General features: G+C 41.8%; 1 protein-coding gene across 1 annotated transcript in view; it reads left to right on the top strand.

Annotated features, from left to right (window-relative positions):
* The window catches only part of CADPS2 (Ca++-dependent secretion activator 2), a 294,288-nt gene extending 284,494 nt beyond the window's left edge, over positions 1-9,794 (top strand). Inside the window, exons 29-30 of the mRNA XM_014963349.1 lie at positions 5,873-5,977; positions 9,441-9,794. Coding sequence (XP_014818835.1) covers positions 5,873-5,977; positions 9,441-9,611 — 276 coding nt within the window. The 3' untranslated portion in view covers positions 9,612-9,794. The remainder of the gene's footprint in view (positions 1-5,872; positions 5,978-9,440) is intronic.
* Positions 9,795-13,746: the final 3,952 nt, after the last annotated feature.

The following is a 13,746-nucleotide window of genomic DNA, read 5'->3' as shown; positions in this document are numbered from 1 at the left end:
TCTCAGTAACATAAAGTTCTCTGTTGATTTAGAACAATAACATTGAGACACACGCACGAAAAAATACCACCTTTGCCTGGGCTTCCCACAAAGGCAAAATTCTGAATTTTAGTGAGAATATGTTTTCCGGGATGTCCCTGTAAACTTGGGTGCTCAAGTGTTGTGGCACTATGAGACAATGTGTAAGAGAAACCACGTTCCTGTGGGGCTGGATGACCTGTCGCAGAAGGGCAGTGGCTGTTACCATGAAGCTACATGGAGCTGGTAGTGGGGTGGGAAAGTTCTTGCATGAGAGCTTTCTTGTCTCTGTGGTTTCCCCAGCTTCTGTTCCTTCGTCTTCCTAGTCACTGATGTGGTTATTCTCATTGGAAATGCAACTGTAAGTGCCTCACAGACTGGTCCACATTTATGACAAGTGCAATCTAAAAAAGGAAAGTCACTGGGGAGCTAATTTGTTGAGTGAAGATACAGCAGGGAGTGGTGGGAGGGGACTATGTCAGTAGTCAACAAGTTCTGGTCTCCCTCCAGCAGAAGAAATGGGTATTTTGACCAGTTCATAAATCACCTCTGTCAGGAATCAGAATTGATAGGGCAGGAGAGAATACAAACAAAATCTCTAGATGCTGATGCATGGATTTTTATTTGGCTAAGGCTACCTAAACCTGAGGGAAAAGCATAAACATCTTATGCAAAGTAACTCCACTGTTGCTTTTACTTTTCAACTTAAGTATTTATAATTTCTGCAAAAATTATAAAGATATTCTTGGGTTTTAATTACTGCTTCTGAGTTGGTTTCTTACTTTGGTGTTCCTGTGTGTATTTATAAGATGCAGATGACCTTCTGATGTATCGGGGTGGCCCACAGGTTGAGAAATCCTTCCCCAGCTTTGTTTATTTTTAAAGTTACAAAGGCTTTCCAGCCTTCAGAAGAGACTATGAACTCTGCTCAGGTAAAAATCCTCATTTAGGTGGATGATATCTCCCCCTTAACTTGAAAATACAGCTATAAATTCTAAACCTCAGAGTATTTTCAAAGACACTCCAAGTTCCCTCATTATCATTAACATTCAACAGAGGAGGTCAGTATAAATCTTCATATTTTACGAAGAGGGAAACAATTAAGAAACTTAAGAACTTTTTTCCTAACTTGTGCTGTTTGCGTTTTTAAGGAATAACTTACTTATTCTTTTGCCATTTACCGTTTTTTTAAATGCTCTGAAAGTTCCATGGCACACTACCAACGCTAGCTCCTGAAATCCTGGAATAATGTAATAGCCTTGCCTTTTAATAAAAACTAGGCATTTTAGCGCTTAATATTTAGCATGCTCGTGGCATTTCTTACACATTTTAGCTTGTGCTGCCTTTGATGTTACAATCTCTTCAGTGAGAATAATACTTTTTGTTATTGTTCCTGGTAGGAAAAAAAAGTAGAGCTGGAGGAAGTAAAACCATCCCGTTGTCGTCTGAGCGACTCAATTCCTGATCAATAGCGCGATAAAGGCTTCGGTAGGGAGATAAAATGCGGTTCCTAGGAAAGCTGTTCCCCCTGCCATATTTAGCAGAAAAAAAAGCATTTTGACAGTGCTCATTTATCAAGAGTGGTCAAGATACAGAAACTCGGCGGGGTCTTGTGTCTGAGGCGTTAGGGATACCAGCCCTAGAAGGGCTGAGGCTTTGTGTGTTAGTATGTATTGAGCCTCCTTCCAGGTGGCAAACAGCTGCACCTTTTTATAAAACTTCGAAAATAAATCTGAAGTGCTTGCTTTCAGCCGATAAGTGTTATATTTAATTGAAGCGTTCTGCGAGTGTTATAGCGCCGGCACCCAGAAAGATGGTGAATATTTAATATATTTGTTTTGTCTTTTCGGCCGGTCAACGGAATAATGAAATTCCTTAACTACTTCTCTTTAACTTGCCCGAAGAAAGCACGGTATGTTGCTAAATCGCTTTTCTCCGGCCCTGCCGAGAAACAACTTTAATCCTTGTTAGAAAATTGCCGAGTCTGGGCCTGACAAAGAGCTCATGCCTGGAGCATTGTGAGCGCTGGGAGCGGGGCGAGGGGAGCCCTTTACAGCTGCGTGCCTCCAGCCCGCCTCAGCTGGACTATTTAGGCCAGGAGGTTTGTCAATTCCTCCCGACAATGGAGCCAGTTTTTCAGTGCCTGTAGCCGCGCCGAGCCCCATTGGGGATCAATGCTGGCCATTCAAGCTGCACCCTCTTTCATTGCTTTGGTTTGTTAATTTAAGACTAAAGGTCCGCTGAGGGGGTTTAGGGTGTTTAAGAAAGCTGATGAACTGTTTAAGAAATCTGATGAACTGAGAGCGTTTATAGCCCTGGTGTGGCAACTATTGGCACTGAGGGAGCTGTGTCCTTGTTGACCCTCTTGTTATTAAAAATGCACAAGTGCTGCGCTTCTCAATATTTCAACACTCTTTCATTGTCAATACCACCTTCTGAGCCCTTCAGCTTGTTGCTTGCTCTAAAGATCTTCTTAGATTGGGTTTGAAAACTTCACCTTAAACACTAGATTAGACTGATGTTCTGTTTTCCGTGCTCCTGTTGATTTGTTGAACCTTCCCAGGGCTGGAAAGCAAGTAGCAGCTTGATGGGGAGACGGGCTGCTAATATGATTTACCAGTCTACAGTCATGCACAATAAGTGTGAATAAATACAGGGGTCTCACAGAGTCAACCCTAGCCTTTCCTTTTCTCTTATTTTTTACTTTAAAAGAGGTATCTCAGGAAAATGAAGTGAGTAATGCATGCCCTTACAGGAGCTGGATGAGCTATGAATAAGAGGGGGGGAGACAGGGAGGCAAACATATTTTTGTTAAAGTGGTTGGCTGCTGTTATGTGCTGATGTGAAAAAAAAATACATATAACAAACACTTACTGCTGTGTTCTTGCACAGACGACAGCAAAGAATATGGCACTAATACCATATCTTTGACATCTGCAAGAGTCACATTGTCCTTTCGGTGCTATTGTTACAAGTGGGAAAGAGACTTCGTCTTAAAAACAGAAGGATTTTTTTTTCAATTATTATTACTTAAAAACAGTGCAATCTTGGGACCGTCATCTAATCGCTGAAGCTTTTGAGTTTGCAATACATTCCCATAAGTCACAGTAGATGCACCCCTGTCTCTATAACGTGCTTGTGGTTGTCAAAACGTGTGGCCTTGGATTGCAGCTCCGAGAGGCATTTGCAGCACTGTGCATTTCAACAGGCTCCAAAAGAAGCGATAGGGAAATATTTGCTTTTCTTATGAAATCCAGCAATTTTATGTTTATGCAGCTTCAGCCTATACTAAGTGGTCAGAACTAGTGGGTATAAGGCCAATAGAGAACAGGGATACGGTCCACAGGTACCTGTAGGAGGACTCTAAAATGTGCTGGATGGGATTTTTATTAAAGGTACTGTGACAATTCAAAAGAAGAATGCATCTTTTTCTAAATATTTTTTTCTGAACAGGGTATGCTGACAGAGGAGCAAGTACCGTAGTATCATTTCACAATCACCAAATGAAAAATTTCTACTTAAAGCTTAAGGTATTAAAACGTGTCAGGAAAATATATTATATTGTTTTCATTCACGAATTTGAGTAGCAAAATTGATTCCCTCCAGTTTCGTAGCTTTGTTTTCAGTGCCTGTAAGCATATCACAGGTATATCCATGGAGAGTCTAATTTTTGCTGCCCCCATCTCAATGAAGTTATCTGGCTGGGCTTTAAAACTCGTGTTTTGCCAGAAAACTGGGACTGGGTCTGATACCAGTGATCTGGCACCACTCGGTGCTGTCGCGTGGGGAAACCGATCACAGAATTTTCCATCCTGTCTATAGTTCGTTCATGGGAGCAAGTTTGAGCCCCTTCTGCTTTCTACTTGATACAAACCAAATACATCGTGGATGTGTTATTGGATTTATTTTTTTTTAATTGAAGAATATCAGTTTTGAGAAAACTCTGTTACGAAAATCTTTCTCTCTCCCATGATTACATTAAAGATTAACAGCTGCAGAGTCTGAGTGATAATACCATAATTTGCCTCATCTTATTGCAAATAACAACAGATATTCTGGGTAGAATGCTTGGCATGTGATTTTTTTATGTATATTAGATTGATAGAGTTCCCCAAGTGAATAAGCTCAACTGTATTTTATTTTCTAGACATCTGTATCCATACAACACCTGTCATATAGTTTACAGCTGCTACTTAGTAACAACTCTGTCACATTAAAAATATTTTACAGGTACTTACAAAGGAAATCAAAACCCACGTGCATGTTTGGGGTGAAATAATGTAAATAGTATAAGAGTGTCATTCAGTGATAAAAAACAGTATTTTATGGATACCAAGCCGATCCCACATTTTAGTGAATAAATCAAACGGCTTTTATGAAACATGCAGCTATCTGCATTTGTGTGGTCTGTTGGTTCACTTCTGTAAAATAGTAAATTAATAGGAGAAACTCTAAAAAATGTAACATTAATTCATTTCCAATAATTTATAATTAAAATACATTTTAGCACATTAAACAAAATAAATGGAAGCCATTATTATGTGAAAACCGTATTTTAAACTTATCTTAAACTGATAGTTACCATGAGATGAGACTGTTTCCTGTAAGGAAAAAGTATTTGCATATATTTACTGTATGTCTTCAAAGCTTTTTCCAGGGAGCTTACATTTTGATGAAAGAATTCTGTCTTCTGTTATGTCCAGTAGGCAGTAATTTGTCTTCATTTTTTTCAAGATATATTTTATTTTATTTGTTAATGTAGAGCTGCCCAATGAGACAAGTTAGATCCTTCCTTTGAATTACTTCAGGATGTATACCTTGCCTAACACACTGCATTTTCAAATATGCACAATATTTCCTCTCTTTGCATATCTGTGTATTTTGTAAAGACACAGGAAATTACATTAGAAAAGAATTTAAGCCTCTTCCCTGTGGGGAAAGAGACAAGAAACAGCTATGACACAAACTCTTTTAATCTCTCCCTGCTAAAATGAGAAAAAAAAATCCCTTCCTTTTTACAGTTTGACTAAATGACATCTGGTTGGTATTTTACAGGAGGGGGAGTAAAACTGCTACAACTATGTTTAGTAAAATCTCTTTTAATCCAGTTAATGTGAAAGAACTATTATAGTAGCTATTTGGATCTGAGCATTTTTTTACGGTAACATAGACACCAACAGCAGAGAACTTATTCTTACCCCATCCATTTGTGAAGCTTTGAGTGAAAACATGCCCATGCCTAAGACACAAAAAGGAAATAAGGTAGGCTGTAATTATAATTAGTAATTAACATAAAACAAAACCTTAACATGTTTCTTCTGGGAGGGGTGGAGCGGTGTTTTGATCATGCTTAAATACAGTTTCCATGGATTTCTGAATTTTTTTACTCAATAAAGAAGTGATTTAAAAGGAGAAAAAAAAAAAAGGCAAGACATTTGTTATTTAATGCTGTTTTCCTGTTTGAACTGGAAAACGTAGGCATTGCAAAATCTCTCTCAAGATACCCTACCTGCATTTTTTCCCTTGCTGTTTTAGCTGTCAATTCTCTCATGTAATTGTGTATTTAATATCCATTCTTACTGACAGATAGCAGAGTGCGTGACGCTGTTTTGCTTGAAAATGTTGTAACTGAAAGATAAAATGGCAGTTGCTAATTCATGTAAAGAACAGTCTGGGTCAAGTTATTTGATTTCCTACTGACCCGTGCAATTCTCTTAACAGGAAATTATATCATTGTTGACTTCAAGTGCTGATCTGTGATTATTTCAAAGTGTTTCATTACCTCTCATTACCAAATCTGTTAAATGAATACTGCAGGGTTGTTTGGTGGGGTTTTTTTTATGCTTCTTTTCAGCAATGGTATAGCAGCTCCATGAAAGTCATATGCATGTGGTTGGCTGATAGATTAGACCTTCAGCTTCACATCTACCAGCTGAAGACTCTCATCAAGATAGTAAAGGTAAATAAAACATGTTTGAGTTAGACTGCATAATAAAGAGAGAAAAGTTATGAAGTGTTAACATTGATAAATCCCTAAAAGTTAAAAAAATGTTGAAGAAAGTTGAGAACTGATGTAGATTTGGGTGGGGGGGTTCTTTTTTCCACAGTAGTTGCAAATCTGGGAAGAAAACAATTTATTAAAACCTTTAATGTTAATTTTGTGTGCACTAATAATTGTTGATTCTGAACTCAGTGACAATTACAGCTGTTCCAAGGAATTTTAACAGATTACTGCTATCCGTACAACAATGTTGTATGATATTCCTCATAAATTATTGTTTGTCATATTACTGATTTTTTTTTGCTTTACCTTTAGCATTCTTTCTCAATTTTTCCACACTCTCCTAAAAAGTAACTATTTTCTCTTTCTTATGCACATCCGATTACTAGATTTGATTCGAAAACAATATTCCATATATTAGATAACATTTTCTAATCTTTCATACTCTGGGATAAGTGTCATAGAAAACCAGTCCCTCCAGTCCAGTCCTCAGTCATTTACACTGGCCAATGTCAAAGGCTTCCGAGCAAAGTGTAAAATACCTTGCAATAGGCAATTATGGGTTAACCTACCGTAAAAGAAAATTTCCTCCTAGCTCCCTTTCAGGTCTCCGTTAATACCCTTAGGCAAGAGACAGAAAGACAGTTCAGGTTTTATTGCTTTTAATTCTGTTTTGTTTAACTCTGAACATTCTTGTTATCTGTATAAATGTGGAATAAGAGGCACCTGTTGCCAGTGGTGACTTGGATTTCTTCAAAATATTTTCTTATGAAGTTCATGCAAGACTGTAAAGTCGGAAGCATTTTAACTCGTGGACACTAGAATTGCAACTGCAACTTCCAGGATTCAGTAGTTTTAAAAAAAAAAAAAGAAAATGAAGAGCGAGAGATCCTATCAGTGATGGCATTATGGATCCCTGAACCACCCAAGCTTAGCTTTGCTATATTTTACTTTAATTTATTTCTGTCAGAACAGAATTTGGCTCTTCATTACACTATGTGCCAAAACAGTAGAAGCAGTTTTCTATTTGTGGTTGAAATGAATGGCTCTTGCAAAAAGTTTTAAGCTGTTCTCAAGTGAAGGTAATCATCCTCTGGGAAAAAAAAAAAAAAAAAAAAAGTGTTACAGGATCTAAGAACTGTGCCGGTGAGATCTAAGAGTGGGCAGACTAAATTATACCAGTTAAATATCACCCGGGAGATTAAAGGAAGAGGCTTGTATGAAATTGAAGTCGGGGTGAATGAGCAGCACTGTCAGCCAGCCCTCCTCCTGCAGCCTGGCGCACAGGTTGGCCTGGTTCAAAAGAAGTTGTCTCCTGGTGGTGATGGGAACACGCTAGTGATGGTGGTAGCCCTTCTGTGCCCATACACCCGGTTTGCTGTGCACATAAATCCCAAGTGTGTTATTCCGTGGCACCTTCTGTGGGTACAGAAGATTGAAGAAGATGATGTCAATCATAGAGGTACCGGTCAATGTACTAGAAGACAGAAAATCTTGTCCACCTATCTTTTGGTGGGTGAAGATGGCAGAACTGGAAAAACAGGAACTCGTCCAATGGCAGGCTGCTGGGAAATAAGAAACAATGGTTCAAGTGAAGTATCATAAGAAGCTTTTGCTGCCGCAGCCCTGCTGGGAAAAGGCACACGGGGAGGCACAGTTCCTCCAAACTCTAGAGTGAATGGAGGGACTTCCCTGTTTGCTTTTGGAAAAACTGGGAGGCTGTATTGCCCCTGTCATCTCTTGGAAATATTCCAAAAAGAGTAGTAGGAGGTCATTTTTAAGGGACATGGGATGAGAAAGAAATAGATTATTCTTTCAAGTTTGGATGCAGCAAAGATAGTGGCATTATTAAGAATGACCAGAAGAAGAACACATTGTTTGTTGCCATTAAAGCCAAGACTGAGGGATGATGGCGTAAAGATATTGGTGGATGTGTGACACGTGCAGAAGGACGTGACTAAAGAATGGTCAAGGACCAAGAGAAAAGTTAGAGATAAATGAAAAATTAAGCTTGGAAGTGAACATTATTATCCTGCAAAAGTATGTCAAGAGAAGAGCAACGACTGAAACCCCGAGAGCCGGTGTGAGAATGGGAGGAATACAATGTAAGACTGAACAAAATTGCTGTAGGACCTGTTAACAGCATAAAAGGAAATTGAATGCACAGTGTTATAAAAAGGGAATGCAATGGTGACACTTGAAAAAAGACCAGGCAGGGTACTCACAGGAGTGTGTGAGCAAAACACAGGCTGCATCCATTGACTCTGAAGCTGACCTATGAAAGTCAAATAAATCTCAGTTGCAGTGATTCAGACAAGGTTTAAATAATCTTCATAGATAGTGGCAGAAAAAATTCTCCCAGCTGAATGTTACCCATTTTGAGAGGTGTCTTTTCCAGTTCTCTGATGTGTTGCGTGAAACAAAATCAGCTCTTTTCTCTTTTCTTTTTCTGAGAGTTGTGCACGGTCTCTTCTGGCAGAAGAATGGGCCTGGTGGCCCTTAATTATTTTCCATTTTCTTTTTCCTGTAGTCTCTTCCATAAACTTTGGGAATGGTGTGCACAAAATAAGGAAGTGGCTAGATCAACTTGTCTTTCTTAAACTTTTTAGGCTAGCTTCAGGAAAGATTATTTCAAATGTGTTACAATTTACAAGTAAATAAGGTAGAGTAGATGATTTTCCATATGCTCACTTGAACATAGCATCAATGAATAGAACAATTCTACTCAGAATTCTTATTTAATAGATAAGTCAAACAAGAAAGTCACACCTGCTAGTTCATAGGAAGTCTGGATACCAGGGAAAGAAAACTTTCTCAAGTGGAAAAAAAAAAAAAAAAAGAAAGATGCAGATGTGAGTCTAAATGTAGATGACTTAGAATGTAAATTAACTGAGTGAAGCAGTCACCTAAGAAATGTTTACATTATAGAATATAGATCATAATCTAAATTTTATTTTATTTTTCCACATTTAGCATATAAATGTAAAGCTAAATACAAGTAAAATCATATTATGGGGAAAGAGCCAGACATTTACGTTATCTGTGAAGTGGCAGAACTACTGTAGCCAAATTCACATTTCAGTGTGCAGTTAGAAAAATTCGCTGTTGGTTTCTTATTGAACAAATGAGACAAATGGGAGTTACTTACTGAGAAATCAGTCTACAGTTACAGAAATGTAGTACAAAATCTCTTAAAGGAATGACCATTGAAACATGGCTTGTAGACTCTCTGGAGTTTATAGAAACCTCATGCAGCCCAGAAGCTGAGACCACAAAATCTTTAGCAGACTCTAGATGGCAGTTCCCTAAACACAGGAGGAACGAAGCTGTTCTGCTGCCGTGCTAGAGGTGGCCCGTGCAGGGTGGAAGACCGTTCGGACTTTCTCGGGTCCAACTGGTGGATGTTTTGTTTTTGCTGCAGAAAACCTACCGAGACTTCAGGTTGCAAGGCGTGCTGGAGGGAACGCTGAACAGCAAAACCTACGACACCGTGCACAGCCGACTGACCGTAGAGGAGGCCACAGTCTCCGTCACGGATGCGGGAGGACTTCAGGGCATTACTATGAAAGACAGCGACGAGGAGGAAGGATGAGGAGATAACATGGTGTTATCTCACCCAGCATTTGGAGTTGGGGGGTGATGGGCTGAGGGTGGGGGTTATCTTTGGCTTGAGGTTTTTTTGGTAACTTGTCCTTGTAGTTGCATTTATAGTTTTGCCTTATGATATAGGTGCAGAAATGTAATTTGCTCCTTTTTTTTTTTTTTTTTTTTTTTTTTTTTTTTTTTTTTTTTTTTTTTTTTTTTTTTTTTTTTTTTTTTTTTTTTTTTTTTTTTTTTTTTTTTTAAAAAAAAAAAAAAGAAAGTAAGATTATCAGAGGAAAAGTGCCAAGGATTTTTTTGAGAACAATGGTTGTAGCATATTTTAATGTATAGCTTTGCTTAGGGCTGCGAGAACACTGGCATGGAGTTTGAGTTACGTTTCTTTCCCTTTTGTTCGTTACCATTTGTTCTTGTATCTCCATCAGATATTGATGTCCTGTGCAGAAAACAAAATGTGTGCCTCACTTAAAACCCAGCTATACAAGGAACTCATTCTTGGAATAAGTCAGTGCCCTAGGTAAAAAAATAGTGTATTTTCAGGTTTACACCTTGTTTACCTTTTTTGTGCTTAATTTTACATTATTATGTGATGTGCATTGAAAATTTTAACCTTGGTTCTTTGTATTTTGAGGTTGGTATATAAGTAGTAGGACTTCCAGGACAGTCAATCACATACAAACTTCTTAGGAGTGTTGTTGTGTCTATTCATTTTGCAAGTTTAAAGATATCTCATCATGTTGGATGTCAGGAAGCTTGCCGTCAATGTTTCGGTTTCTGTGAAAAATTTCAGGCAATAAGAACCCATTTTGTCGTGACCACTTCTGTATCTACCCAAGTTTGTATAGAATTCTACAATTAAAAGATGTTTTCAATATTTCAAACTGTTTGAACTGTTACACCATTCCTCATGAGAACAAGTTTTTTGAAAGATGGTTGTATTTACTTTATATAGTGATTTATGGTGAATATATTCATTTTATAGAGCAGACCTAATTAGCAAACAAATATCCAAGGACACGATGCCTTGATAAAGAAAAAAAGCAAACCAACAACCCCTCACTGGCAGATGAACAGGCAGTTCTCACTGCCCATTTTCCTATGCCCTCAATATGAGCTAGAAAGAATTCAAATTTTCATCAGTCAAAACTCACACAAGTTATGAAAAATGCAGCTTTTTTCCTGGGTTTTATTTGGTTTTGTTTTGTGAGAACATGACTAATTCCTGGGTTTGTGCAGACAAAACCAGAAAGAACACAGAAGATACTCAAAGAAGGAAGGAAGGTTGCTGAGGTCCTCGCTGAGCCGTGGTGTTACACTGGAGGGGCTTCGCTGAGGGACTGCTGAGGATTTAAGAGGCTGGTGAGGAGTTTCCCTGCAAGACCAGGCCATAGGACATCAGGGATCTGCCTCAAGCACACGGGGCTGCAGGAATTGCAAACGGGAGCCATAAGGAAAGTTCTTTTCAGCACGCTTGGAAGCTCTGCGGAACAGGGATGGGCAGGTTACGCCTCTTCCTGGGGAAAAACCCAAAGTGGCAACTACTTCCTTCCCCTGTTCTGCAGGGGAGCTGAGGTGAACGCGGTGAAATGGGAGAAATGGGAGCTGGTGGGGATGGCTCTTCTCAGCTCCTGGTACTGGGACTGAGTGCTCACCCCGAGGTGCCCGGGGAGGGCTGGGCTGTGGGCACCAAGGATAAGTATCGATAGATAAGTACCAATAGGGCCAGGCTTGGTGAGGAGCACCCTGTCGTGCCAGCATCTGCAGCCTCAGCCCCAGTCTGGCTGTGGCAGGCAGCAGGGTAGAGAAGAAGCCAGGCTGCCCAATGTAACACCCAGCTCCCCCAAAAAATAAGGCAGCGAGACACCAGTGCCGGTCAGACCCAGAGGGAGCTTCTCTCTGCAAAGATCTCCCTGCTTCCCCTCTGCCCCCAACCTTTGCCTCCCGGAGAGAGGGAGATGCCTGTGGAGGGGACAGTTGTAAACAGGTGAAGGCAGGTGTCACCACGGTGGTCCTGCAGTGCCTGATGAGGCTACCTGGTGTAGGGGCATGCCAGCTCCAAGCAGGGCTCTCCTGAGAAGAAGGCATTAGGAAATTTTTAAGGTTCTGAGATAACAGAAGTGCAGGAAGCGTTATTAAAACTGTATGCTGTCCCTAGCAAGTCACTAACTGTGTGGGGGCCTGGAGTGGGGAGTAGGAACACTGTGTCAGAAGTGGCTGTCACCAGCAAAGCCCAGGAGACGATGGATCCAACCCTCCTTCAGCAGAGACCAGCCTGGCAGCCATCCATCTGCCCAGCCCTGGTAGCCAGAAGTCCTGTGGAAAACACACTGTTTTCCCTCATCTTCACCGTGGGCTTGTCTTCTGTCCCAAGTTGTCTCCACACAAAGAAGGGTTTCCTGGTAAGACTAACAACTCTCCCTATTGATTTGGACAGTTACAGAGTAGGTTACAGTAATTTCACCTGCCAGGGCCTCAAGAAGACTCAGGCCATCATGGTCCTGACTGGTCTCACCTGGAATCCCCACCCACAGCCTCTGCCCAGGGACTCCATCTCAGCTCAGCCCAGGGCTGCCAGTCTCTGCCCCTCCCATGGAGCAGGAGTGCTGGTTTCCAGCTCATGGGCCCTGTTGATCCAGACCTTGACCCATGGATTGACTCCAGACCTGCCTGATCATCACAGATACGTTGGTGACATGAACTATGAGTTCCCACCAGCTTTCCCCCTGCTCCAGCCTGCCCTTCTCCCTGGCTGGGGGTGGTGGAGTCAGCCCTGGCTGGTGGTGACCTGCTGTGTTGGCCCTTTGGAGCCCCCCTAGCTCCCTGTCCTTTAGGGACCAGTCAACCCTTTCTGTGCCCTGACATCACCTTTAAAAAAAACAAACAAACACACAAACAAACAAACAAACAAACAAACCAAAACAAAAGCAAAAACCTATGAATTTTTTGACTGGAAGAGGGTCTGAGTTACTCAAATCTCATGAAGGCTGGTACATGCACACCCTGTATGTCGAGCACTTTGCCGTACAATTTCATTCCTTTGCCAGGAAGGGTAATGATAGGACAAGGGGAAACGGTTTTAAATTGGAAGAAAAATGATTCAGATTAGATCTCAGGAAGAAATTCTTTACAGTGAGGGCGGTGAGGCACTGGAACAGGTTGCCCAGAGAAGCTGTGGATGCCCCATCCCTGGAAGTGTTCAAGGCCAGGCTGGATGGGGCTTTGAGCAACCTGGTCTGGTGGGAGGTGTCCCTGCCCATGGCAGGGGGGTTGGAACTAGATGATCTTTGAAGGTCCCTTCCAACCCAAACCATTCTATGGTTCTATGATCTGTGTGCACTACTTGCAAGATGTGTCTGTCAGTAAAATCAAAATGAGTAAGGAAATAGTAAAAAAAACCAAACAAACAGAAAAAAACAAAAACAAAAAACTGCAGATGATGTAACCATGAAGAAGTTACAAGATGTTTATGATTTCAGGGACTCACACAAAGTACCTGACGAGCTGTTATTCTTAGCGAGGCAGCAGAGCAGGCGTCACAGGGAGGCAGGTACAGAAATGACAGCACTCCAAAGGTCATTCCGTTTCTTATTAATTCCCGTATTTTCTTAGGAACCAGATTTGTGAATCCGCGCACCGAGGCCGCGCTTGAGAAGGCCAGTGAGCATCTGTGTGACAGCTCCGGGGCCGGGCACCGCCACCCCCGCGGCAAGACCCCGCTGACAGCCAAGCGAGGTCCGCCTCGAACGGCTTAAGTTACGCGTTTAAAACCTCCCTGCGCTCCCGCAGGTGGGTGCGGGTGGGGCAGAGCCGAGCATCCTCTCCGGCTCTCCCGCCGGGGGGCACGGCCCCACCGCCGCCCCCTGGGGGGGGGGGGGGGGGGGGGGGGGGCGGTGAGAAAGCGCTATAACGAGGGAGCGAACGGCCTCTGAGGGGACCGGCAGCTCAACAAAAGCGCCCGGGAGAGAGGCCTCGCTCCTCGGCCCTGGGGACAAGGCCCCCACTCAACGCTTCCTGAGGTCCTGGGGGGGATCTGGGGTCAGGCCCTGGGTGTTTCCAGGCTTGGAGGGGGGACGGGACGGGGGACACACAGAGCTGCCCCCGCGACGTGGAGAGAGGCCGGGGCACCT

Source organism: Calidris pugnax, unplaced genomic scaffold (genome assembly GCF_001431845.1).
Source record: "Calidris pugnax isolate Ruff unplaced genomic scaffold, ASM143184v1 scaffold44, whole genome shotgun sequence".
In the NCBI taxonomy this organism is placed as follows: Eukaryota; Metazoa; Chordata; class Aves; order Charadriiformes; family Scolopacidae; genus Calidris; species Calidris pugnax.
Note: the sequence above shows the minus strand (reverse complement) of the source record. Positions and strands in the feature narration are given on the sequence as shown.